This window comes from Mesoplodon bidens (assembly GCF_964165515.1).
Source record: "Mesoplodon bidens genome assembly, chromosome: 1".
Taxonomy (NCBI): domain Eukaryota; kingdom Metazoa; phylum Chordata; class Mammalia; order Artiodactyla; family Ziphiidae; genus Mesoplodon; species Mesoplodon bidens.
This window is the reverse complement of record NC_138176.1, coordinates 111551007-111574935: the sequence shown is the minus strand read 5'-3', so window position 1 is coordinate 111574935 and position 23929 is coordinate 111551007. Positions and strand designations below refer to the sequence as shown.

At 48.2% G+C, this 23929-nt stretch overlaps 1 protein-coding gene across 1 annotated transcript in view; it reads left to right on the top strand.

Moving 5' to 3' along the window:
• PCNX2 (pecanex 2) overlaps positions 1–23929 on the top strand; it is a 281381-nt gene that overhangs the window by 247484 nt on the left and 9968 nt on the right. Inside the window, exons 27-31 of the mRNA XM_081237716.1 lie at positions 6386–6619; positions 9456–9568; positions 21532–21676; positions 22120–22350; positions 23369–23643. Of these exons, the coding sequence (XP_081093842.1) occupies positions 6386–6619; positions 9456–9568; positions 21532–21676; positions 22120–22350; positions 23369–23643 (998 nt within the window). The remainder of the gene's footprint in view (positions 1–6385; positions 6620–9455; positions 9569–21531; positions 21677–22119; positions 22351–23368; positions 23644–23929) is intronic.

The following is a 23929-nucleotide window of genomic DNA, read 5'->3' as shown; positions in this document are numbered from 1 at the left end:
TGAAGGCCAAGGGCCTGCACAAGCTACTCCTTAAGAAGTTTCCTGAGGGACTTCCCTGGTGGTCCAGTGGTTAAGAGTCTGCACTCCCAATGCAGGGGGCCCCGGTTCGATCCCTGGTCAGGGAACTAGATCCTGCATGCATGCCGCAACTAAGAGCCCTCATGCAGCAATGAAAATCCTGCATGCCGCAACTAAGACCCAGTGCAGCCTAAATAAATAAAATAAATAGTTTTTTTTCTTTTTTTAAAGAAAAGAAGGTTCCTGAAAGGTACCACAGTACGCTGTAGCTGTGTCCCATTGGCCAGAAGATTGTCATATGCCAGCTTCGAGGGGGATCTAGAAAGGGTATTCTGGGCAGCCATGAACCCAGACAGAAATTGTGTGTCATGAAAAAAGGAGAAAACAGATGTTAAATGGCAACCAGCTCTCTCTGGTGCCTCCCTCCCAAAGGAGAGGGTCCCTTGAGGATCCGCTTTAGTTCTAGGTGGCAACAGGACGGGGTCATTGCAGGGGGGCTAGATACAGGGGCCGACTGCAGCCGTGCCAGGGCTGGGAGCTTACTCCAAGGTGGCAGCTGGGGACAGCAGTCTAGATGGGCCAGATGGATGATCCCTGGAGCCACATGTCTCCTTGGTGCCTCAAGAACAGGGCAGGGGGCTTCCCTGGTAGCACAGTGGTTGGGAGTCTGCCTGCCGATGCAGGGGACGTGGGTTTGTGCCCCGGTCCGGGAGGATCCCACATGCTGTGGAGCGGCTGGGCCCGTGAGCCATGGCCGCTGAGCCTGCGCGTCTGGAGCCTGTGCTCCGCAACGGGAGAGGCCACAAAAAAAAAAAAAAAAAAAAAAAAAGAACAGGGCAGGGCAGAAGGGGCAATTCAAGATGGCGGAGTAGAAGGACCTCGAGCTCACCTCCTCTCATGAAAACACCGAAAACACAAGTAACTGCTGAACAGCCATCGATAAAAAAGACTGGAAGAATGGGGCAAGGCTGTCTGTGTGCCACCAGAGCCGTCTGCTGTTATTTCTGATGGGCTTTCCACTCCCCACCCTTTCCTATGCATGTGTGCCCTCCCCATCCCCGCCCTTGCATGGCTGCATCCCAGCCCCCTCTTCCTGTGCTTCTCTTTCAACCTGAGCTCCCAGGGCAGCTCCCCCTCACATCCTCCCTGGGGTCCAGGCTGCCATTTGCCTCCCTGTCCTCTGAAACCTTTTCTCTTTCCCTTCTGGCAACTTGCTGCTCCCTCTGTGGGTCCCCAGGCCTGAGTGTGATGACTTACCTATGGAGGTGCCCGTAGTTTCTAGATGAACGAAGTTTCCAGGTAATGCAGAATCTGAGCCATCCAGTCTGGACGGACGAGATCCAGGTGTAGGCAGGAGTCTGCAGGATCTGCTCCAGGCATTAGTGGCAAGGATGGAGTTCAAGACTGAGCCACGTCCCTGTGAATCTGGAGCTCCCCGTAGACGGCTTTTCCATGGGCCAGACGTGTGGACAGACAGGCCTCACATGATGGGGCCAGCAGGTCGCCGAGTGGGTGAGAGGGGAGAACGAAGAGCTGAGGTGCCCCCTCTGGGTCCACCTGCTTGGCTTTTCCAAAGCCTGGGGGGTGCTCCATGCCAGGACCTGCCTTTTGATGTCTCTCACCCTCCCTTCACATTGCTCCTCTCCTAAAGTTACAGGGAAGAGCTAAATCTGACTCCATGTTGGATCTGTTTCTTTTACTTCAACCTTTGCTTCCCATTGCTTTTGTTCACTAAAAGGATACTGTCTATATATAATGGTCTGCCTCAGGGAACCCTGCCCCTCTGCCTAGATATTAAACCAAAGTGCCTTTGTTCAGGGCAACCTCCGGCCCCCGTCCACCTGTGCATGGCTGCAAGAAAGAAGAAATTAACACACCCCCTGCCCGAGGCTGGCCATTCTAGGGGATATTGGCACAACTTATGGCCTTTTTACTTTACTTCCTTACCCCCTCCCCCTCTCTGTGCTATAAAAGAAACTGGCATCCAGACCCTGATAAGATGGTTCTTTCGAGACTTTAGTCTGCCATCTTCTCGGTCTGCCAGCTTTCTGACTAACGCTGTATTCCCAGCCTCAACGCCTCGTCTCCCGATTTATTGGCCTGTCGTGCGGCGAGCAGAGCGAGCTTGGACTCCATAACACTAACTCCTGGCAACATGCCTCCTGATTCCCTATACGTTTTCTAAAATGACAGTTTGCAATCTGATAAACAAACCCAGAATAACGTGTGAGTGGCGGAGGGCTGAGGGAGGCCCCCAGAATCCACTGGGCGACAGTGGGCTTGTGGGAAGACAGCCCATTGACCTTGTTTTCTAGGAGCGGGCAGTGATGCCGACCTGAGAGCTTGGCGGGGCGGGGGGCAGGAGAGGCGCACAGGGAGATGGTTTGTGACCCATAGGGTGATTCCCAGGAGCCAGGGGGCAGACCTGTGGCATCAGGGTCCCCCAGCCAGCAGATCATTACAGATTGCCACGTCCTACCCAGAAATTCCCATTCTGTGCACCTGGAGAGTGCCCCAAACACCTGTATTTTGAACTAAGTTCCCTAGGTGATTTGATATGCAACTAGGCTTGGGGACCACTACAGACATTTGTGCTCAGTAGAAACAGAATCAGTGCTCAGGAGAGGCTGAGGTTGAGGAGCAGATAGATCTCATGGTACCTCCTGGTAATTCACGTCAGCACCAGTAAGGCCTGTTCACACGAGACTTTCTCTAAACATCACACTCAGTGCCTTCCTACCCTTCGGGGACTGGCAGCTCAGAGGCTCTACTCATCTCCCTGGTACAGTTAGTTCAAGGAAATTTCAGGAGTGCTGAGTGCCTATGACGACAGAAAAAACAGCACTTTAGGGTAAAACCAAATGAGTGTATGTCAATCCACTGTATAGCACAGGGAGCTATAGCTCGGTGCTCTGTGAAGACCTAGATAGGTGGGATGGGGGGGTGGGAGGGAGGGGATATATGTGTACATATAGCTGATTCACTTCGTTGTACAGCAGAAACTAATGCAACATTGTAAAGCAATTATACTCCAATAAAAAAAATTTTTTTTCTTCTTTGGCCTAGGCTACTCAGTGAACGAAATTGCCTTTGTAGCCCTGAACTGCTTCAAGTTTCAGGGGTTTGGTTTCATTCTTTTTATTATTTTTATTGGACAGAAAGAAAAGCTTGGAATAATTCCTTTGCACAAAAGGATTTTTTTTTTAGTCTCGTAATAAACTGGGTCAGTTCTCCGCACCCTCTATGAATATATTTGAAATCATTTCCTTTCTGATGACTGGAGGTTTTCCCTGGTGCCTCGTCCATCTCTCCTCCATTCATTAGTGATTAAAACCCTCTAGCCGTCAAGAAATCAGCTTTCTGTGAGGGCCTGCTTTCCCAGCCACCATTGTTTCTGCACAACTCTTAGAAAGGAGATATGCTTATCACCTGCCCTGCAGGATACGGTGGAAAGACCCGGGGATGTGGGCCTGCCTGCCAGGTCCCCCTCCTAGAATGCGCTGTCTGGGAGAATATGCTGATCTACGATGAAAATGAGAGGCCAGGAGGATCCCTGCTAGAGGAGCCAGATATGGTGAATTAATTCAGAAGAGGCCCTGCTTTCAACATGGATCACGTTCCACGCAGTCAATTCGTGTCACCATCCTGACTTAGCAGTTTGACTTAGTGTGAGATCCGTTTCATCCTGACAGATTCTGAAGGATTTCACACTGTTCATTGACAGAATTTCTGTCTAGAGAAAGGGGAAATGGGGTACGGTTTGCAGCCAGTTGGAGTGGTTCTGTTTCCTCCCAGTGAGAGAAGTTGGTACTGGCTCCGAGGGACAGCCAAGCGTTCCACTCAGAAGCCAACGCTGCAAGGCTTTGCCAGAACTCAAGGAGGGAGTTTGAGCCTCTGGGATTCAAAGTCCTTGTTAACTATTCTGACTTCATCGGTGGAGGGGTTATTTTCATTCCTCCCTAGAAACTAGTGAAAAGGTTACCGCTCAGCTTTCCATTTTTGTTTGTTATTTCTGTCTGGTACACGTGATTAGGACATATCGAGGAAAAACTAGACCAGATGTTTGCTCAAGCCAGGTGTTTAGACAGACCAGATTTCTGCCTTGCTTTTGTAACTGTCAGCTGAGAAGCCGTGCCTTTGATCCCGGTCACGTTTCCTCTTTGGCTCGTGACTTTGGACCGAGCACTTAGACCGTCTACCTCATAGAAGCTTTAAGTTACCCCCGCCAGCTGGTAGAAAATAGAACACCCTCCAGAGTCTTGATTTACGTATTTGAATATTAGATGTGCACTCTGGTGACCACGGGAGATTCAGCTGTCTCCTCTTTTCTGAATCCCCTGCTCAAAACCTCTCCTGAGTTCTGCTACTGCTGCCCGCCCTGGGACTCAAGCTTGCGGGGTAGGTAGGTCATAGAGGCCAAAGATATGGTGATTATTATGATTTTTGCACACGTCCCATGTGCCAGGCCAGGTGCTAAGTGCTTCATATGCATGATCTCATTTTAAACCTCAAAACAGTGATGAAGAGTGGCTGTGATTAGTGCCTCTGTCTTTTGCCCCTTTGCTTTCAGCTTCCCCTGGCCTCTTCCTCCTTTCCTCTTTCCTTCCCTCCTTCTCTCCCTCCCTCCCTCCCCTGAAGGGGTTTCCTAAGGCCAGCAGTGCTGCTTGGACGCAAAGCTGCAGAGGTTGGGAAAACATGTGAACTACTGAATTTTGCTTACTGTCTGCGGACTTCATGCTTCCGCTCCCCCGCTTGGGGGCCAGGTGGATGATGGAGCCTAACAGAGATTATGCCCCAAAGAAGGAAGACCACACACCGTGAGCCACAGATGAGCCTTCTCCAACATGCAGGCTGCCCTCGGTCCTAACAGCAGAGAGAGGCTGAGTCAGGTGTCTGCCGTGGTTTTGCCCAAATCCAGAGACCACTTGTGTCTGTCCGCTCAGCATTCAAACTCCTGCAGTAACCTGAAATCAGACACCTCGGCAACCTCTGACCTTGGTGCTCTGGATTTCACATCCCAGCTAAAGGGAGGAAGAAGAGGGGAGCTGGGGGCTGCTGCCTAGCAAAGGGCCACCCTGCCCACTCACCTCCATCGTCTGAGCCCTGCTCACGTTCATCCCATGTGCATTACTTTCTGCCTTCTTGTTTGGCCAGAATTCCTTTTATAATTGGAGAAGGCCGTCAGTGAAGGGTTGGTTCTACGGGTGCACGAGCCACTGCCTTCTTTGCATCAGACGCCACCCCTGCCCCTCCCGTCACTCTCAGTTTGCGTACAGGATGCAAGCTGTGTTCCCGGACCCATCTCAGCCCCGGTGGCACCAGCCACTTCCCTTTTCCCGTGATAACGAAAGTGGAGTGGGTTTGCAAAGGACTTGTCCGTAGATGCTACCGTCTGTTCCTGATGTGTCCACAGCAGACTTGGATTTTTCTTTTTCTGTGTCACATGTTTACTTCTCCAGGCTGGATGCTAGCCTTCTTGAAGGATGAACTCATTCAAAAACTATAAGATGGCTTTCAATAAATCTGTAGCTCAGAATCATAAAGCCCGAGGGTGGCGTTTTCCCCAGTTGGATTCATAAGTGGAATGTCCGATGAAGGAGGACACATGGGTTATTTTTGAAGACATCACAGATGTCCACTGTCTGGGTACCCAGGATTATGTATACGTGTGTGTGTGTGTGTGTGTGTGAACAATTTTACATCATAAGTGCTTTCCATAAGTACCCTGTTGCTTTAGCTCATGACACTCTTTGTCTGAGGCCCTGGAGGAGGACATGCCCTGATCTCTCCAAGCAGCATCAGCCCAGCCTGCCCTCCGGGAAGCCTAAAGAAACCATGATGCTTTTGTGTGCATCTCTCAGAAAGGACGGCGCTGGCTGTCATTCTTTCTCACAGAGGAGATTCTGTTCTGGTACATTCTGCTAGCATTCTCCTCTTCTCACGTCCCTCTTCCCTCCACTGACTCTCAAGAGAGAACATTTTAAAACATCTCCAGTGGGTTCTGTGCATTAAATCTAGCAGGGGGCTTCCCTGGTGGTGCAGTGGTTGAGAGTCCGCCTGCTGATGCAGGGGACGCGGGTTCGTGCCCCGGCCCCGGTGCCGCGGAGCGGCTGGGCCTGTGAGCCATGGCCGCTGAGCCTGCGCGTCTGGAGCCTGTGCTCCACAGCGGGAGAGACCACAGCAGTGAAAGACCCGCGTACCGCAAAAGAAAAAAAAAAATCTAGCAGGAAATACAAATGATACCGCCTATGGGGATCTCATGTCTCATATCTCCCTGATGTTGATTTACTTTATGAAATATAGTTGAAAAAGACTTTCTGGCTTTGGAATGGCTATAAGGGCTCAAAATCTTGCTTTCTCTTGGCAGAGTATAATATACTATATGGTGACGTCCCCCAAACTGTTTTCCTGGATCAAAAACGAATCCCTTCTCAAGGCCCTGCAGCCCTTTGCCAAGTGGCATTACATTGAGCGTGACCTTGCGCTGTTCAACATGAACGTCGATGACGACTATGTCCCGTGTCTCCAGGGCATCACTCGAGCCAGCTACTGCAACGTGTATCTGGAGTGGATTCAGTACTGTGCACGGAAGAGGCAAGAGGTAGGTAGGGGAGGTGGGGCTGAGGAGTTGAGTGTAAGTTTAAAAAGCAAAGAGCCTTGTAAAGACCATCTCTTTCTTTTTTTAAAAATTAATTTTATTTATTTTTTACACAGCAGGTTCTTATTAATTATCCATTTTATACATATTAGTGTATACATATCAATCCCAATCTCCCAATTCATCCCACCACCTCCTCCTGCCACTTTCCCCCCTTGGTATCCATACGTTTGTTCTCTACATCTGTGTCTCAATTTCTGCCGTGCAAACCGGTTCATCTGTACCATTTTTCTAGGTTCCACATATATGCGTTAATATACGATATTTGTTTTTCTCTTTCTGACTTACTTCACTCTGTATGACAGCCTCTAGATTCATCCACGTCTCTACAAATGACCCAATTTCGTTCCTTTTTATGGCTGAGTAATATTCCATTGTATATATATACCACATCTTCTTTATCCATTCGTCTGTTGATGGGCATTTAGGTTGCTTCCATGTCCTGGCTATTGTAAACAGTGCTGCAATGAACATTGGGGTGCGTGTGTCTTTTTGAATTATGGTTTTCTCTGGGTATATGCCCAGTAGTGGGATTGCTGGGTCATATGGTAGTTCTATTTTTAGTTCTTTAAGGAACCTCCATACTGTTCTCCATAGTGACTGTATCAATTTACATTCCCACCAACAGTGCAAGAGGGTTCCCTTTTCTCCACACCCTCTCCAGCATCTGTTGTTTGTAGATTTTCTGATGATGCCCATTCTAACTGGTGTGAGGTGATACCTCATTGTAGTTTTAATTTGCATTTCTCTAATAATCTCTTTCTTATACTATAGACTATAATGAAATAGAGACGAGGAAGGACACTAATATTTGCTTTTTTTTAATATATATAAATTTACTTATTTTATTTATTTTTGGCTGCATTGGGTCTTTGTTGCTGCACATGGGCTTTCTCTAGTTGTGGCCAGTGGGGGCTACTCTTTGTTGCAGTGTGCGGGCTTCTCACTGCGGTGGCCTCTCTTGTTGCGGAGCATGGGCTCTAGGTGCGCAGGCTTCAGTAGTTGTGGCATGCTGGCACATGGGCTCTAGAGCACAGGCTCAGTAGTTGTGGCGCACAGGCTTAGTTGTTCTGCAACATGTGGGATCTTCCCGGACCAGGGCTCGAACCCGTGTCCCCTGCATTGGCCGGTGGATTCTTAACCACTGTGCCACCAGGGAAGTCCCAGGACACTAGTATTTGAAAAATATTTGTTTAATAATTAAGCAAAATGAAATGGAAGAATTCATATACCATGTCTCCAGTGAAGGGGCCTTGAAGGTACGTTTTCCTCTTTACTGTGTTCAGAGTCAGTGCAGTGTTAAGCCTCCTTCACGGTTTTAAAACTCTGGACACTTCTTTGTTTAGAGTTACTTTTTGAGATTTCTGTACAGAGTATATCTGTGCTGAAATGGAGAGGATTTGCTGACGTATTGAACTGTGGACCAGCACATTCTGTTTAGCAATCAGATGGTCCAAGCTACTCCCGGAGGTTTGTGTGTGTGTGCGCACGCATCGTTGCTCATGTGCTGAGGACACTTCTGGAGATAAAAGCAGCCTCTTAGAAATGAAACCAAGGACAATGACATCTTAGAAAAGGAAGACAAGGAAGCATACAAGGAGGAGAAAGGGGAGGTAGGCAAGCGGAGGGGGTCGGTCATCTCTGCTTCTCAGGATTTGGAAAGCTTCTCGCAATGTGTTTTTGAAGGAAATGGTAGATCCAAGTTGAAATGGCCTTCTCAGCAGCTGATGAGGTGTGTTGTGTGACCTGTAGAGGGTAAACCAAATTATGACACTAGCCCAGGTCCTTGACCTTTGCATGAGTGATGGAAAACAGGTGGGAAAAAGAATAGGTGGCAGAGTCTGCTTCCTCCAGATGCAGCCAGAAGAATGTGAGCCGAGATCTTAACCCACACTGAGCCTCTCCTGGTGGCTGAAATAGTCAAAGAATCTACTGATTTTCCTGGCTACCCCCCCAATTGTGGCATTCCTCTTTCCTCAGCTGGCTCATAAAAATGAAATTATTTCTCTTTTCTTGCAAAAGAGGCTTTAAGTTTAAATTCCTTCTCCATCTCCCCATGCCCCTCTTTTTAAGCTATGGATGACCCCCTTCATTTAATTGTTGGAGTTATGGTCAGCTCATTGGGCTTCTTGTTGTTGAGGCAACAGAAAACCCTCATTTGCACTTGATTCCCATACTTCTTCTCTCCCTGCTGGTGTGCCTGTGCCCTGCATTGGACACGGTTAAGGTGGGCGTTGAATAGGGTGAAGGTGGGTCTTGGACAGGGTGAAGGTGGGCATTGGACAGGGTTAAGGTGGGCATTGGACAGGGTTAAGGTGGACGTTGAATAGGGTTAAGGTGGGCGTTGGACAGGGTTAAGGTGGACGTTGAATAGGGTTAAGGTGGGTGTTGCACAGGGTTAAGGTGGGCATTGAATAGGGCTAAGGTGGGCGTTGCCCAGGGTTAAGGTGGGCATTGCACAGGGTAAGGTGGCGGTTCATTTGACTGCAAGCTCTCACCATCTTCCTGACCTCGAAGTGCCATATTCACAGTTCCAGGGAAATAGGCTAGCCAGCCTCATGTCAGTCCCTTTACTTTCCTAAGGTAGTTTCCCCATTTAAATTTTTTTTCCACATCCAACCTCAAGAGAAACTCAGGAAGCAGAGTTTCCCATCTGTCAGGTCACTTTAATGGGGCCCGGGTGACCACCGTGGGTGACACAGGGAAAGCCTCTGCATTTATAGTTGTCTGTTGGTCCAGAACCCACGTGAAAGCTGAATTAACATCCTTGTTCTTCCAGCCCTCGAAGCACCTAGACAGTGACGAGGACTCTTCTCTGGTGACTTTGTCCTTCGCGCTCTGCATCCTGGGTCGGAGAGCTCTGGGGACCGCGGCTCACAACATGGCCATCAGGTACCTGGGGAAACAGTTGTCACAGACACCAGTTGGCATTTTATATGTTGGACAAATTTTTGTCCATCGTTTTCTTTATTTTAAAGTTAGACTGCTCCTACTTCTTCCAGAGTGTTCTCTCCCTAATAAATCATGTTGGGCCTCTGAGAAGACTTTTTAACCACGGTGATCTGGAGAATTAGATGTGGAAACAGCAGTAATACAGAACAGTCAAAGCCCCAGAATTCTGGGTATAGGGTGTTCTATATTACACGGTTCCTTGCAAATTTTCTGGGAAGATTAAATGAAATCATGCATACAAAGCGCCTAGCCTGGTATTTAGCGGAATTAATGCTCAAAAAAACGCTAGTTCCCTTCCCCCGTTTTTCTTCACAAAAGAAAATTGTCACTTCTGTGCTTTAACTCCAGCCCCTGCCCTGCCCTGACTCTGTGGGGCTTTGATGATTGGATGCTGCTTCTCCTGTTTTTTTCAAACTCTCTTTCTGCAAGTTTTTCTTCTTAAAGAACAGAACAATTTTGTGTTTAGCTTTAAACTCTCTCCTGGCCCCTTTCACCCTCCTTCACCCTCGGTCCCTGAGATCTTGCCTTCACAAACAAGCCCCTGAAATGGCATCACAGATGAAGCTGTGCTCTTTGCCCCAACCTCCTCCTTCTTCAGGGAAACCGCTCGTGTGAATTTCATCAGTCACCTCCTCATCGCCCTGGTTGGTGGCCGTTTCACACACTGCCCCTTTGGTAGTTAGCACTGTGGACCGGATGTTCTGGATTCTGCCTGTCCGTCAGAGGCATCTTGATTGGTGCACATGAAAATCTCCCGAGGGGCTTGTAAATATCCCGATGCCCAGGGCTTACCCCAGGACAGAGCGATCACATCACGACCCCTGCCTGCGGGTGGACCACGCATCGGGACTTTTTTATGGCTCCCCAGGTGCATCAACATGCAACCAAGGCTGAGAACCATACAGACCCAGGGAGCTGAAAGAGCTTCTGTGTAGTGGTTTCTCCTTTACTTGGACTTTCTTCAAGATGTCTGTGTTGTATTGTTGATCCGGTGCTCTGCAAAGGGGTCCTTCTGATACTCTACTTGAGTGTGTTTGGGGGTTATTAGGTGGAATGACAGGCTGCTTAAGGGCAAAAGCCACACGTGTGCTTGTTTAACAGCCGACACAGCGCCCGGCCATTGGGTAAACAAGTCCAGGGAGACTTGTCGAAGATGTTTCCGAGTGCCCTTCCTGCAGGGGATGGCTCTGCGTCGTTCCTGTTGGCGAGCCGTGGACAGGTGTCCTCCGTGACGTGTGTGCATTGGTGAGGGGTGACGTGGTGTGGTTGGCCGTCCCTCCATCCCTCTCTGGAGGCTATAGCCTTGAGTCACTAAGAGGAAAAGGTGAGAACCAAGGTGGTTAGAATTCGTGACAGCTAGTCTTTCAACACCCACATCCCAGAACTTTATGATTTTCTTCATAGACGAGAAATGCTCACCAATTAAAGTATTGTGTCGATCTGTGTTCCAGGGAATGCTCTGGAGAGGGCTGACCTGCTTCTAGCCCCTCTCTTCCCTCCCACCTGACTCAGCCTCATACTAGACCCAGGCAGTTCCCTTTGTGGTCATCTGGGACCGAATTGGATGATTGAAAGTCTAGCAGAAGCCTCCTTCGTGGGCTTTGTAAAACAGTCCCCTCTAATTCTGTAAATAGGGAATACTCTTTGAGAAGGGCTTCAGAAGATTCTGGACTCCACATCACAAAGTGAGTCTTCAGATATTCACAGCATCCAAGCACATGATCTTTTGTTGGATCAATGGGAAGTTGTTTTTTTTAAATAAATTTCAAATTTTCTTTACAAATTGCAAATAAAATGCTTCAACGATTTCTCTCTTTCCATTCCCATACAACATATTTTCAGATTTCTTCGATCTTGTTCTTTGTGTTGCTTTTTCCAATATTCCTGATCCAGGTGAATCTCACTTGGTCTGTTTTATTTGTTTTTTCCTTGAATAAGCACCATGCCTAGCAGCTGCTTTGGTCAGCCTTGTTTTGATGGGATTTTTTTGTTTGTTTCAAACAGCTTCTCATACTCCATGTTGGCTCTGCTTGTTGCAGACATAGTGATGAGATAAATCTGGGAATGATACTCTTGCTAGTCTAGGGAAAGATTTGATTATCTGGGACTGATTCACTTCACTGAGCAGTCCTGTACCGTATTTTAAGGTGCACTTTTTTTTTTTAATTTTTTTTTTATTTTTTGCTTTATAACAAATTTAATCAGTTATACATATACATATGTTCCCATATCCCCTCCCTTTTGCGTCTCCCTCCCACCCTCCCTATCCCACCCCTCCAGGCGGTCACAAAGCACCGAGCTGATCTCCCTGTGCTATGCGGCTGCTTCCCACTAGCTATCTACCTTACGTTTGGTAGTGTATATATGTCCATGCCGCTCTTTCACTTTGTCACAGCTTACCCTTCCCCCCCCCATATCCTCAAGTCCATTCTCTAGTAGGTCTGTGTCTTTATTCCTGTCTTACCCCTATGTTCTTCATGACATTTTTTTTTCTTAAATTCCATATATATGTGTCAGCATACAGTATTTGTCTTTCTCTTTCTGACTTACTTCACTCTGTATGACAGACTCTAGGTCCATCCACCTCATTACAAATAGCTCAATTTCATTTCTTTTTATGGCTGAGTAATATTCCATTGTATATATGTGCCACCTCTTCTTTACCCATTCATCCGATGGTGGACACTTAGGTTGTTTCCATCTCCGGGCTATTGTAAATAGGGCTGCTATGAACATTTTGGTACATGTCCCTTTTTGAATTATGGTTTTCTCAGGGTATATGCCCAGTAGTGGGATTGCTGGGTCATATGGTAGTTCTATTTGTAGTTTTTTAAGGAACCTCCATACTGTTCTCCATAGTGGCTGTACCAATTCACATAGGTGCACTTGTTTTTATGGTGGGCCTGCTTCTCCTCATTTTCTCCTCAGGTGAAATTTAGACTCATATTTTATAAAAACCTCATTTGGAATTTTGATTTAGAATATATTAAATTCACAGATTAATTTGGGGAAAGAATGGACATCAGCCAATTATATGGTGTATCTTTGTAATCATTCAGTTTTTTAAATGTCTTTCCATAATAGTTTATCATTTTTTTTGGAGATTTATAATCCTTAGTGGACTTGTCTCTAGGTATTTTATAGTTTTATTGTGATCATGCATAAAATCCTTTTTTTCCTGTCACATTTTCTAATTGGCTACTGCTGGTATACAGGAAAGTTACAGTAAGTCCCCTACATACGAACCTTCAAGTTTCAAACTTTCAAAGATGCGAACGTCCGTTTGTATGCCCAATCATGTAAGTTAGTTCACGTGTCTGGCGTACATTGTCACACGCGTGCATCCTCTACAAGTGGTTGTGCTTTTGTGTACTTTACTGTACTGTGTTTGTTTTTTATGTATTATTTATGTGGAAAGTATTATAAACCGATTACAATACAGTACTATATAGCCGATTGTGTTAGTTGGGTACCTAGGCTAATTTGTTGGGCTTATGAACAAATTGGACTTAACGAATGTGCTCTCGGAATGGAACTCGTTTGTATGTAGGGGACTTACTGTATTTAGTTTTTTATATCGATTTCATCCTGGGCACCTCTACTGAACTCTTTTATAAACATTATTTCAATTAATTCTATTTGATTTTCTGTTGGAAAGACATATCTGCAAATAATGACAATTTTGCCTTTTTCTTTCCTATATTTATACCTCAGTTCTTTTTCCTGTTCCATTGGCTCTGACCTCCAGTTGGAGGTGGGCATCTGTGTTAGTTTCCAATTGCTGCTGTAACAACTTACCACAAATTCGGTGGCTTACAGCTGCATAAATTATTTGTCTTACAGTTCTGGAGATCAAAAGTACAAAACAGGTTTCACTAGGCTAAAATCAAGGTGTCTGCATTCCTTCTGGAGGCTCTGAGGGGAGAATCCATCCCCTGTTCTAGAGGCCGCCTGCATCCCAGCGACCCCTTCCTCCATCTTCCCAGCCAAAAGTGTAGCCTTTTCCAATCTCTCTCTGACAAACTCGACCTCACCCACTTCCTTCTTTTACTTATGAGGATCCTTGTGATTACATTGGGCCCTCCCAAATAATCCAGGAAAATCTCCCCATCTCAAAATGCTCAATTTAATCACATCTGCAAAATTCCTTGTGCCCTGTAAGGTAACATAACCACGGGTTCCAGAGATTAGGACATGGACATGTTGGAGGACCATTATTTGGTCTAACACAGCATCCTCACATTAATCCAGACATTAATGGGGAACAAGTGTCATATTTTAGCGTTAAAAAATAAGGTTTGTTTTAGGATTCTCTTAGACCATTTTCATCTTTAGGAGTGTCCTTCTCTTCCTAGATTGCTAAAGCTTTCATCAGGAAATGATGTTGAATTCTTTCAAAGTTTGAGGGCTCACATTCAGATGAAGTTCTTCTTAAATCTATTAATGTACTGGGTTATATTAATAGATTTCTTCATTAAAACATCCTTGCAATTCTGAGATAAGCTCTACTTGGTCACGATACATTCTATCTATGCAATGATGGATTCACTTTGCTAATATTTTATTCAGTACGGTTTTATTTATGTTCAAAGTAGGAGTGGCTTATGATCGCCCTTAAGTGTACTTTCTGAGACCTAACAAGTCATTCTCACATATTTAGTATTAAAGACTAACAGAGGATTTTTGAACACTTACTCCACAGATAAGTCTTATATAGCAGCCTAGCATAAGTCACAAGCTCTGCTTCATTTGATGGGTTTCTTGGGGAAATATTTTGACTTCACAGCACTGACATAGCTTTGATAGGCTATCCTCAAGGAAGAAAAACACATGCATGAAAAATTAGAGAGGATGAGCAAATTGAGAATCAGCTGAAATGATAAGCTGAATGCAAGTGAGCAAAAGAGTACAGGTATGTAAAATGTCTTCAAATAAGACGTCCATATGTTACGGAGATAGAATGAGTTAATAAGGATGTGACAAGCAAACACTGATGATGGTTTTAATTTGGAGTTTGGGGCCTATCCCCTTTGTAGAACTGTGTCTCCTACTGAACAAGAGCATACAAATATAAAGGCATGTCTAGGAGGAAGTCAAGGTAGTTTCACTGACCACAGGGGCTAAAAGATGGCTTGGTGACTGTCTTCAAGTACATGAGAGGTGATGAGTGGATCCTGGCTGATGGTCCATTTATAGAGATAAGGGGTGAGAAGGTGGCTGCATTCACAGCAGCAACATGTTTGCTTGAAGAAGAAATTTTACTGATTCTTGGAGTAACTAGGCTTCTAAGAGAATAGAACATGTCAAGATAAATGTAAGCTTGAAAAACGACAGACAAACAATCCAGCCCTAGATGTCCTGTGCTGGAGGCTGAGAGCCCTTACAGATGACCTTGTGGCAGGAGGTCACTTTCATAGTCTGGGGTCACATCTACCACGTCCACACTGCTCTCACCCACAGCGGACTGAGGAAAAGAGCGTTCTTCAGGAATCCTGGACGTAATCTCAGTTTCCCTGCCGACCTTCTACCGGAGATGAGACCCCAAACTAGGGCCAGACGTCACAGTGAATCCTCTTGCAGACAAGACTGAGGTCTGCCTGACAGACTGGGGTTGGAAACTCAGAAATCAGGATCTAGAAGAGAAATAAAGGAAACATGATGCACGGTCCTGAACCAGAGATTAAAATCAAGTCGTCCAGCTCAGCTCAAGATGGTGGTGTAGGAAGATTCTGAGGTCACCTGTTCTCACGATCACACCAAACCTACCACATCACATAGAACAACTCTCCCTGAGAATGACCTGAAGACTAGCAGGACAGAGTTTCTGCAACTAAGGATATTAGAAAAGGCCACATGGAGAAGGGTAGGAGGGGCGGAGACACGGTGCAGTCAGAACCTGCCCCTCCAGTATGACGACCCACAGTGGGAGGGAAGTCACCACCATGGGGGTCCCCCCTGAGGATCGAGGGGTCTGAGGCCCACATTGGGCTCCCCAGCTGGGGCACCTGAACCAGAAAAACAAGCCCCATAAAATCTGGCTTTGAAACCAGTGGGGCTCACGTCCAGTAGAGCCCGAGGGCTGTGGGAAACCAAGACTCGGCTCTGAAGAGCTTGGGCCCAAACTCACTTGTTCCGAGCGCCAGCACGCTGGATTGAAAAGCACCTGGATTGTACAAGGAGGTACATTGATTAATCTTAGGGCACTTGCTGGAGGGGCAGGGATCTGGCGGGACATTCTCAAGGGATAGCATTGCTGGCAGGCGCCTTTTTTTCTTTTTCTTTTAAAAATATTTATTTATTTATTGTGGCTGCACCAGGTCTTAGTTGCGGCACGTGGGATCTTAGTTCCCGACCAGGGATCGAACCCGGGCCCCTGGCACTGGGAGTGTGGAATCTTACCCGCTGGACCGCCAGGGAAGTCCCCAGGTGCCTTTTTTTTCCCTCTCTTTCCACGTCGCTGGCCGGGCGCTGGTGGGCATCATTTCTGTCACTCTCCATCACCTAGCTAACACCGTGCTCGCTGCCCTGGACCAGCCTTGCCCAACCTGCCCAAGCTCCCTGAAACGTCTGGGTGTTCTGGTCCCCAGAATCACCCCTGGCGCCTCAGAATCACCCGAGCAGCTTAGAATATAGGCCCCGGGCCCCATCACAAATCGCCAGCTTAGACTCTCTGGGAGCCGGGTCTGGAAATCTAGTTTTGTTTTTTTTTTTTGCAGTACGTGGGCCTCTCACTGTTGTGGCCTGTCCCATTGTGGAGCACAGGCTCCGGACATGCAGGCTTAGCAGCCATGGCTCACGGGCCTAGCCACTCCGCGGCATGTGGGATCTTCCCGGACCGGGGCACGAACCCGTGTCCCCTGCATCGGCAGGCGGACTCTCAACCACTGCGCCACCAGGGAAGCCCTCTAGTTTTGATTTTGAACAGCTGCCAGGAGATCATTTCTTCTGCAGCCAGCTTGCTCCTGGTACTCTGGCCAGCCTCGGGAAGCATCTTTCACTAGATAATAGCAGTTGATCGCATTGATGTGGAGGCCCAGAAGCACTTGAACGCCACGAGGCCAAATGTATTTTTAAAGAGCTTTTCATCAAATCTTGCCTTTTAGCTAGTTCTCGCTTGGGAAGTATTATTTCTCAACTTATCTGGCATTTATTTGGAACCACATTGCTGCGATCCTTTCACCACGTGATTGCTCTCCATTGATTATCTGAGATGCTGCAAGATAAGCGTCCTTGGTTTATGTCTGAAGCCTGTGTTGCCTTGACATTCCAGTTCAGTAACAATGAGAATAACAATCACGGTGAACATGGATGGTGCGCTCCCTGGGTACTGGGAATAGCGCTAAGTGCTTGAAGCGTGTAGATGCATTTCATCCTCTCTCGAGGCGTGGAAGAGGATGAGGTAGGTGCTATTACTGCCTCGATTTTACAGCTGGATAAACCAAAGCCCAGAGCTGGGGTCTGTGCGATGTTTGGACATGGCAGAGTCCTGCCCAGGCTCTAGATCCTGACTGCTACACTGTGTCAAAGTTAGTCCCACCTGCCCCCAGGAATTCTTCAGATCGCCCCCATCCATGTGGCTCGGCCACCCCACGGTGCCTGCCGTTTCCTCCTCACCGACTTCAGCTCCCTTTGTTGACTGTCCTGGCCTGAGTTGTGTTGACGTGGGCATCATGGCTGTCCAAGCTCAGTGTGGCCTGTGCTCTGGGCCACTCCGCCGTCTTTCTGGGGTGGCACCTGGCCCTCTCCTGCTGGCCCAGCACCCTTTCCTCTAGGAGTGGCTGCCACCCTGCACTCTGAGTGCCCAGACCCCTTGGATACGTCTTCTGTGCCTTTCAGACTCAACCATGGGTCCCAGGGGACAATGAATGTTAGACCCTGGGGTGTATTTGTCCCCTCCCCACACTGACACATGTCCTTTATTTTCCAACCACATGCACCTGCACTCCGCCCCCCATGTCAAGAGATTCTTAGCAAGCCTCTCCCCCAGCCTCCACGGACCCCTGGACACACTCAATCCTAAGGATGGACCCAGAAAAGAATCGATGATCGTGAGGACAAGAGATTTCCCCAGATATCAACAGAATCAGAGCCAAGATTCGAGCTCAGGATTGGAGCTTCTGGTTCCCATCCTTCCAGCTTTGCTGTCATATGCTGGTCCATGCAGCACTTGGACATTAATGCCTTGGAGCTACTTGAGGGTGACCATTGCTTTCTTCTCCAGTGTTCTTTCTTTAAAGAAACTCTGTGTTTCCTGGAGAGGTAGGTGGCCAGGAGGCTGCCATGCTCCTTCAGTGTGACGTGAGATGCTGAATATTTGTTTCCATCTGCCTCATCCTCTTTCTCAACTCTTTCTGGCCTGTTTCCTCTTATATGAAAGGGTTATAATACTATATCTTGTACAGGCATCCATGAGAATGAGCTAAGCTGATGGAATGGAAGGTGCTTAGTAATGCACAAACCACCAGAAAAATGTAAGGTATCAACCTTTCTGCCTCACTTCTAGTTGCTCAGAGCTGGTGCTTTTTTAAAAAATCTGTTCACTGAAAAACTGTTTATTAAGGTGTTCATGTTTTATATAGTTGGTTCAAGATCCGCGTAATTTAAAATTCTGAGTTGCCCTTGAATAATCCAGATATCTCCAATACTCACACGTATATAAACTACTATATTTCCTGATATTTATCATAATTAGACTTCTCTAACTTCCATTTATCAGACAAATAAAACATTAATCTTTCAAAGCCACACCTTTAGGAGTTCATAAATTCCTATTTCCAATGAGTTTTTTTTTTAAATTATATTTTAAAACTTCTTTAAAAGGAAGCCTAAACCCCCAAATCAAAGGCCTTAATCTGCCTTTCACAATCTATATGTATATCAAATCATCATGATGTACGCTTTAAATATCTTACAATTGTGTCAATTACACCTCTGTAAAGCTGAAAAAAATTGAAATCACACACAAAAAAGCCTTAATCTGAATCAACGTAGAGCAATGTAGAGCAACCTAGAGCAACGTAGAGCAATCTGATTCAAATAGAGCAATGAAGAGGATCTTTTATTCATCACACAGAAAAAATACAGAATGTATTTAGTTATTTATTTTCACCTACACAAATGTGCACCTATGCTTGTGTACACACATACACACACACATACACACATGCACACACAGTTATGAAGGCGACAAATAATTCAAGTCCTGATGCCATGGAACATGGGCTGCGTGCTGCAGAAGAGGTACAGAAGGCCCGTTATAGAGTTTGTTGCCAAGCAGTCCTCAGTGCAGGGACAATCTCTACATCCACATGTAGAGAGCCAGACCGCGGCACCGAGATAAGCCCGGTCTTACATGGCACTGCACACGTGCTAAAAACTTAGTAAATAAAGGCAGCACTAGGGGGCCGAGCGTTGGCTGTTCTAGTCCCCAAGAAGGCCAACCTTGATCGACTCAGATGTAACCCTGTTTCCCCACTCCAGCTGTTGGCCTGGGGGTGGGAGCCTGTCATCCCTCAGTAGAGTCTTAACAAGACGAAGCCCGATAATGCTCCAAGTCAGCAATGTGCTGCAGGCGACCTGGAGACCTCTGCTCTCCCCCACAAAGCCTCCCAGCTCGTCACATCTCTGCCTTCCTCCTCTTCATTCTCCTGAGATTAAAAGGCAGGTAATGAAACACCCTTATTTTTAGGATGCCTGTACCTTTAAGGTGCTAGGGGTAATACCATCAATCTAGTGGAATTCTACCCCAGGCTTTGTTTTCTACACGGAGACTCATTTAAAAAAAACTTTTTTTTTTTATTGAAGTGTCATTGATTTACAATGTTGTGTTAATTTCTGCTGTACAGCAAAATGATTCAGTTATACATAGATATACATTCTTTTTTTATATTCTTTTCCATTATGGTTTATCACAGGATATTGAATACAGTCCCTTGTGCTCTACAGTAGGACCTTGTTGTTTATCCATCCTATATATAACTGTTTGCATCTGCTAATCCCAAACTCCCCATCCTTCCCTCCCCCCCGTCCCCCTCCCCCTTGGCCACTACCGGTCTGTTCTCTGTGCCCGTGATTCTGTTTCTGTTTCATAGATACGTTCATTTGTGCATTGAGACTCATTTTAATGGAACAGCAGTAAGCGTCACAAAGTGTCATTTTCCTCTGAAAATAGAAAGGACCGGTAAAGCATCTACCGTTGGGGACCTGGGATGGGCTCACAAGCACTCAGTGAGGTCCTGTGGAAGGGCCTTTTCCCGACTGGGCAGTCGGGCCTGTGGCTGCTTTCACACGCCACCGAGCAAAGGATGGGCTGCCTCTCCGGCTCTCCCCTCCCATCTGCCCATGTCGCTCTGGGCATCTTCGCAGGTCCCTCTATCTCCCTCTGCCACCGTCCCCAGCCCCACATCAAGAGGAGTGATTTCTCTACGCCTGTGTGCAAGCAGCGAGGCATGCTTCTAATCCTTTCCAGAAAAAAAACCCACCCACGTTTAACCCCCTCTTTTCAGGACTTCGCTCCTATCTGATGACAGGGGCATTTTGGACCATTTTCAGTGACAGCAGTTAGCACCGTTTCAAAGCTTCCCTCCCCGCCTCTGCACTGCTCCAGCCTGGCTCTGCGGTCCACCCCTCCCCTCCCGGGACCGCAGACAGCTCCAGGAAGTCTCTGTTCTGTGTCAGGGGAGCCTGTTCAGGAGGGCTGCCTCCTGGACTCTTTCTGGAAGGTTCTGGGCTCCTCGAGGCCACAGCATCTGCCCCACCTGCCTAGACCCTGGCTGCTCCCGTTTCCCACGGTCTGCTCTGACTCCAAGCCCTGGCATCCCTCTCAAGGGAGTTCTGGAAGGAGGTTAATGATGCTGGGGTGTTTCGCAACGACGTGCTCCAACAGCCAACAGTGGAGCTATTTCCCTGAGGTGTGGGTCTGGCGTGCTGCATTGAATCCAAAGTCTTGCTCGGCGAGCCAGCTCATTAAATCCTCCTCAGTTCCATCCTCGGAGCGTCGCTTCCACACACACTTCCCTGCTCGTTCTGTCCCAGTTCAACCCCGTCAGGGATGCTGTTTCTCATGCAGCTGCCCACTCCCGCTCAGGGCTGTTAGAGGCCAGGGTGTTTAGAGGAGGCTGTGACTAAGTGTCTCACTGGAACTCGAGGCAACGAATGAAGGAAGAACCATTCTTTCCCTCCTCATAATACAGGGTGAGTCGCTTTCCCAGACCCACTCCCTGCGTTGATCCAAAAGTTAAAGGACCCAGACCGTGAAAGATGTCCCTCGGGCACCTCTCTGCTCTCCACCCAGGCAATGCTCAATTACATGCAGGAAACGGAAACAAAGCCAAAAAGCCTAGAAACATAAAAAAAAAAAAAAGGGGGCGGGATTGGGAGCTGGATGTGCTCTGAGAATCTAAATGGCCAATTTGAGATTGCATTTGGTGTCATTTTCTCTCCACATGGTGGGAGAATCCAATTTTTATTATGAGTGACATAGTCAGAAAGCGCTATCCAGAAACACAGAGACGACCAGTGGAAGGGCCTGGGTTTTCCCCTGGCCTCCCTGCCTCCCTCCCAAGAAGTGGAGGCCCCAGGGCTCCTGGACCAGACGGCCCCATGTCTCAGCACTCACTCTGCCTGTGGACATAGCAGGCCAGCTCTGACCAGGACCTCCACCATCACACTCAGGGATCCAGAGCATCAGTGGCTATTCCTGAAGGTGACCATTATAGCAGTTGTCACAAGGGTCTGAATACGGTCTGCAGTGTCAGGTGTTCGGTGGGACCTCTGCTGGACCAGCCTAAAGACAGTAAAATCCTTCCTGAGGTGACACAAGGGAGACTCAGGCCAGCTCAGGGTGACAGGAGCCTGAACACCTTTGCTCCATATGAAGGAACAAACTCGACTTTGTTTCACAGCCTGGATTCTTTCCTGTACGGCCTCCACACCCTCTTCAAAGGTGACTTCAGAATAACAGCCCAGGATGAGTGGGTGTTTGCAGACATCGACCTGCTGCACACAGTTGTTGCCCCAGCTCTCAGGATGTCCCTGAAGCTGCACCAGGTAAACATTCCATTTTTTAAAAAAGTATAAGCCTGAAACATCAGGGGGAAAAAATAACCTTTCAAAAACGCAATCCCTTTCCTCGGCATGACATTGATGAGTGGGCTTCTGATTTACTAAGTGTTGAGGCATCGCATATTCTTGACGGTGTCCGTGACAGTGTGCCCTCAAGACCCCTAGGAGGTGGTGATCTCCCACTAGGATGGAAGAGGGGACTTGGCCAGAGAAAATGACATCAGAAGTGCCCACGCTGTCTCAAAAAGTCATAGGCACCTAAGCCACAAGCTCCTTGCCTAGCAGGCCCCAAGGCCAAGGGTGCTGGGTTGGCAAGGTGTCCTCCATCCACTCAGGGCAACTGTGAGACGTGCAGGTGGGCTTGGCCTTGCACCCACCCGGGCCAGCTCTCTGGTCCTCCTGACCCGAAGATGGACTTCCTTCCCCAGGACCAGTTCACTTGCCCCGACGAGTACGAAGACCCCGTGGTCCTCTACGAGGCCATACAGTCCTTTGAGAAGAAAGTGGTCATCTGCCATGAGGGCGACCCGGCCTGGAGGGGCGCCATGCTGGCCAACAAGGAGGAGCTGCTGACCCTGCGGCACGTGGTAGACGAGGGCACGGACGAGTACAAGGTCATCATGCTGCACAGGAGCTTCCTGAGCTTCAAGGTGATCAAGGTATGGGGCCCAGCCTTCCCAGCTGGCACGAGCCTCCCATCTGGAGGGAATGTGAGAAGAAATAGGATGGATTGGCACCGATGCCCTCGCCCTGGGCCAGCATCCTCTGTCTAGACCCACAGTCCCAGGGTTGGGGGGCAGCATTGGCCAGCATGCAGGGCACCCCCGGGGCAGGCGGTGCATCTCCTCCAGGGCCCTTTCCCACCCAGAGAGCCAGTGCGCAGGTGACAGCTTTGGCAAGAAGTCCTGGTAGGCTAGACACACATGTCGCTGAGGGTCAGGATCTAGCTTATTCTTTTTTTAAAAAATAAATTTATTTATTTATTTATTTATTCATTTATTCATTCATTCATTCATTCATTTATTTTTGGCTGTGTGGGGTCTTTGTTGCTGCGCGCAGGCTTTCTCTAGCTGCGGCGAGCGGGGGCTACTCTTCGTTGCGGTGTGCGGGCTCCTCATTGTGGTGGCTTCTCTTGCTGCGGAGCATGGGCTCTAGGCACGTGGACTTCAGTAGTTGTGGTTCATGGGCTCAGTAGTTGTGGCTCGCGGGCTCTAGAGCGCAGGCTCAGTAGTTGTGGCACACGGGCTTAGTTGCTCCGCGGCATGTGGGATCTTCCCAGACGAGGGCTCGAACCCGTGTCCCCTGCACTGGCAGGCGGATTCTTGACCACTGCACCGCCAGGGAAGCCCCTAGCTTATTCTTAAAGACTTTACAGTTCTCTAAAATTCCAGACCTTCCTCTAATCACCTGTTCCTGAACCCAAGAACTCCCTTCCCAGAGATTCTCTTCTTCCTATAGCTTCAAACCACCGCGCTGAAACAAAGCCTTCCTTCCTTTTTATTTGATCTCTGTGGCCCCGTGAAAGTGGCATCACATCCACCTTACGGGGCTGTCATTCGGGCTTGACTATGAAAGCTTTAGGCCAAAGTATTGCAGTCCCAGGTACTCAGACCCAGAACCACCTTGCTGGTGGCCCCCGCCATCTGCTTTTCTCCCCGCGTCTTCCCCGCCCTGCAGGTGAACAGAGAGTGTGTCCGTGGCCTTTGGGCGGGGCAGCAGCAAGAGCTCATCTTCCTCCGCAACTGCAATCCTGAGCGCGGCAGCATCCAGAACCACAAGCAGGTCCTCCGGAACCTGATCAGTTCCTCCTGTGACCAGCCCCTGGGCTACCCCATGTATGTCTCCCCGCTCACCACCTCCTACCTAGGGACGCACAGGCAGCTGAGGAACGTCTGGAGCGGACCCGTCACCCTGGACAGCGTCAGGGCGTGGTTCCGAACCAAGTGGTTAAGGTGGGTCTTGACGACAAAGGCCGGTTATTTACCCGGGTGCTGGATGGGGCGGGGCTGCGACTCCAGGGCTTCTGGTTGGAATGTCACTGTCCATGGCTCTTTCCTCCTGAGATGAAAACTGCCGTGCCTAGGTGCGCCGCAGCACATCCTTTGTTTCATCAGATGAGTCTGTCTCCCTCCCCCTTCCATCCACGGGCTGAGACCTGGGCTTGAGTCCTTGCAGAACTGCCGAGGTTATGGGTCTTTGGGAGTGTCTGTTGCACATCTTTCTCAAAGAACGGGGCTT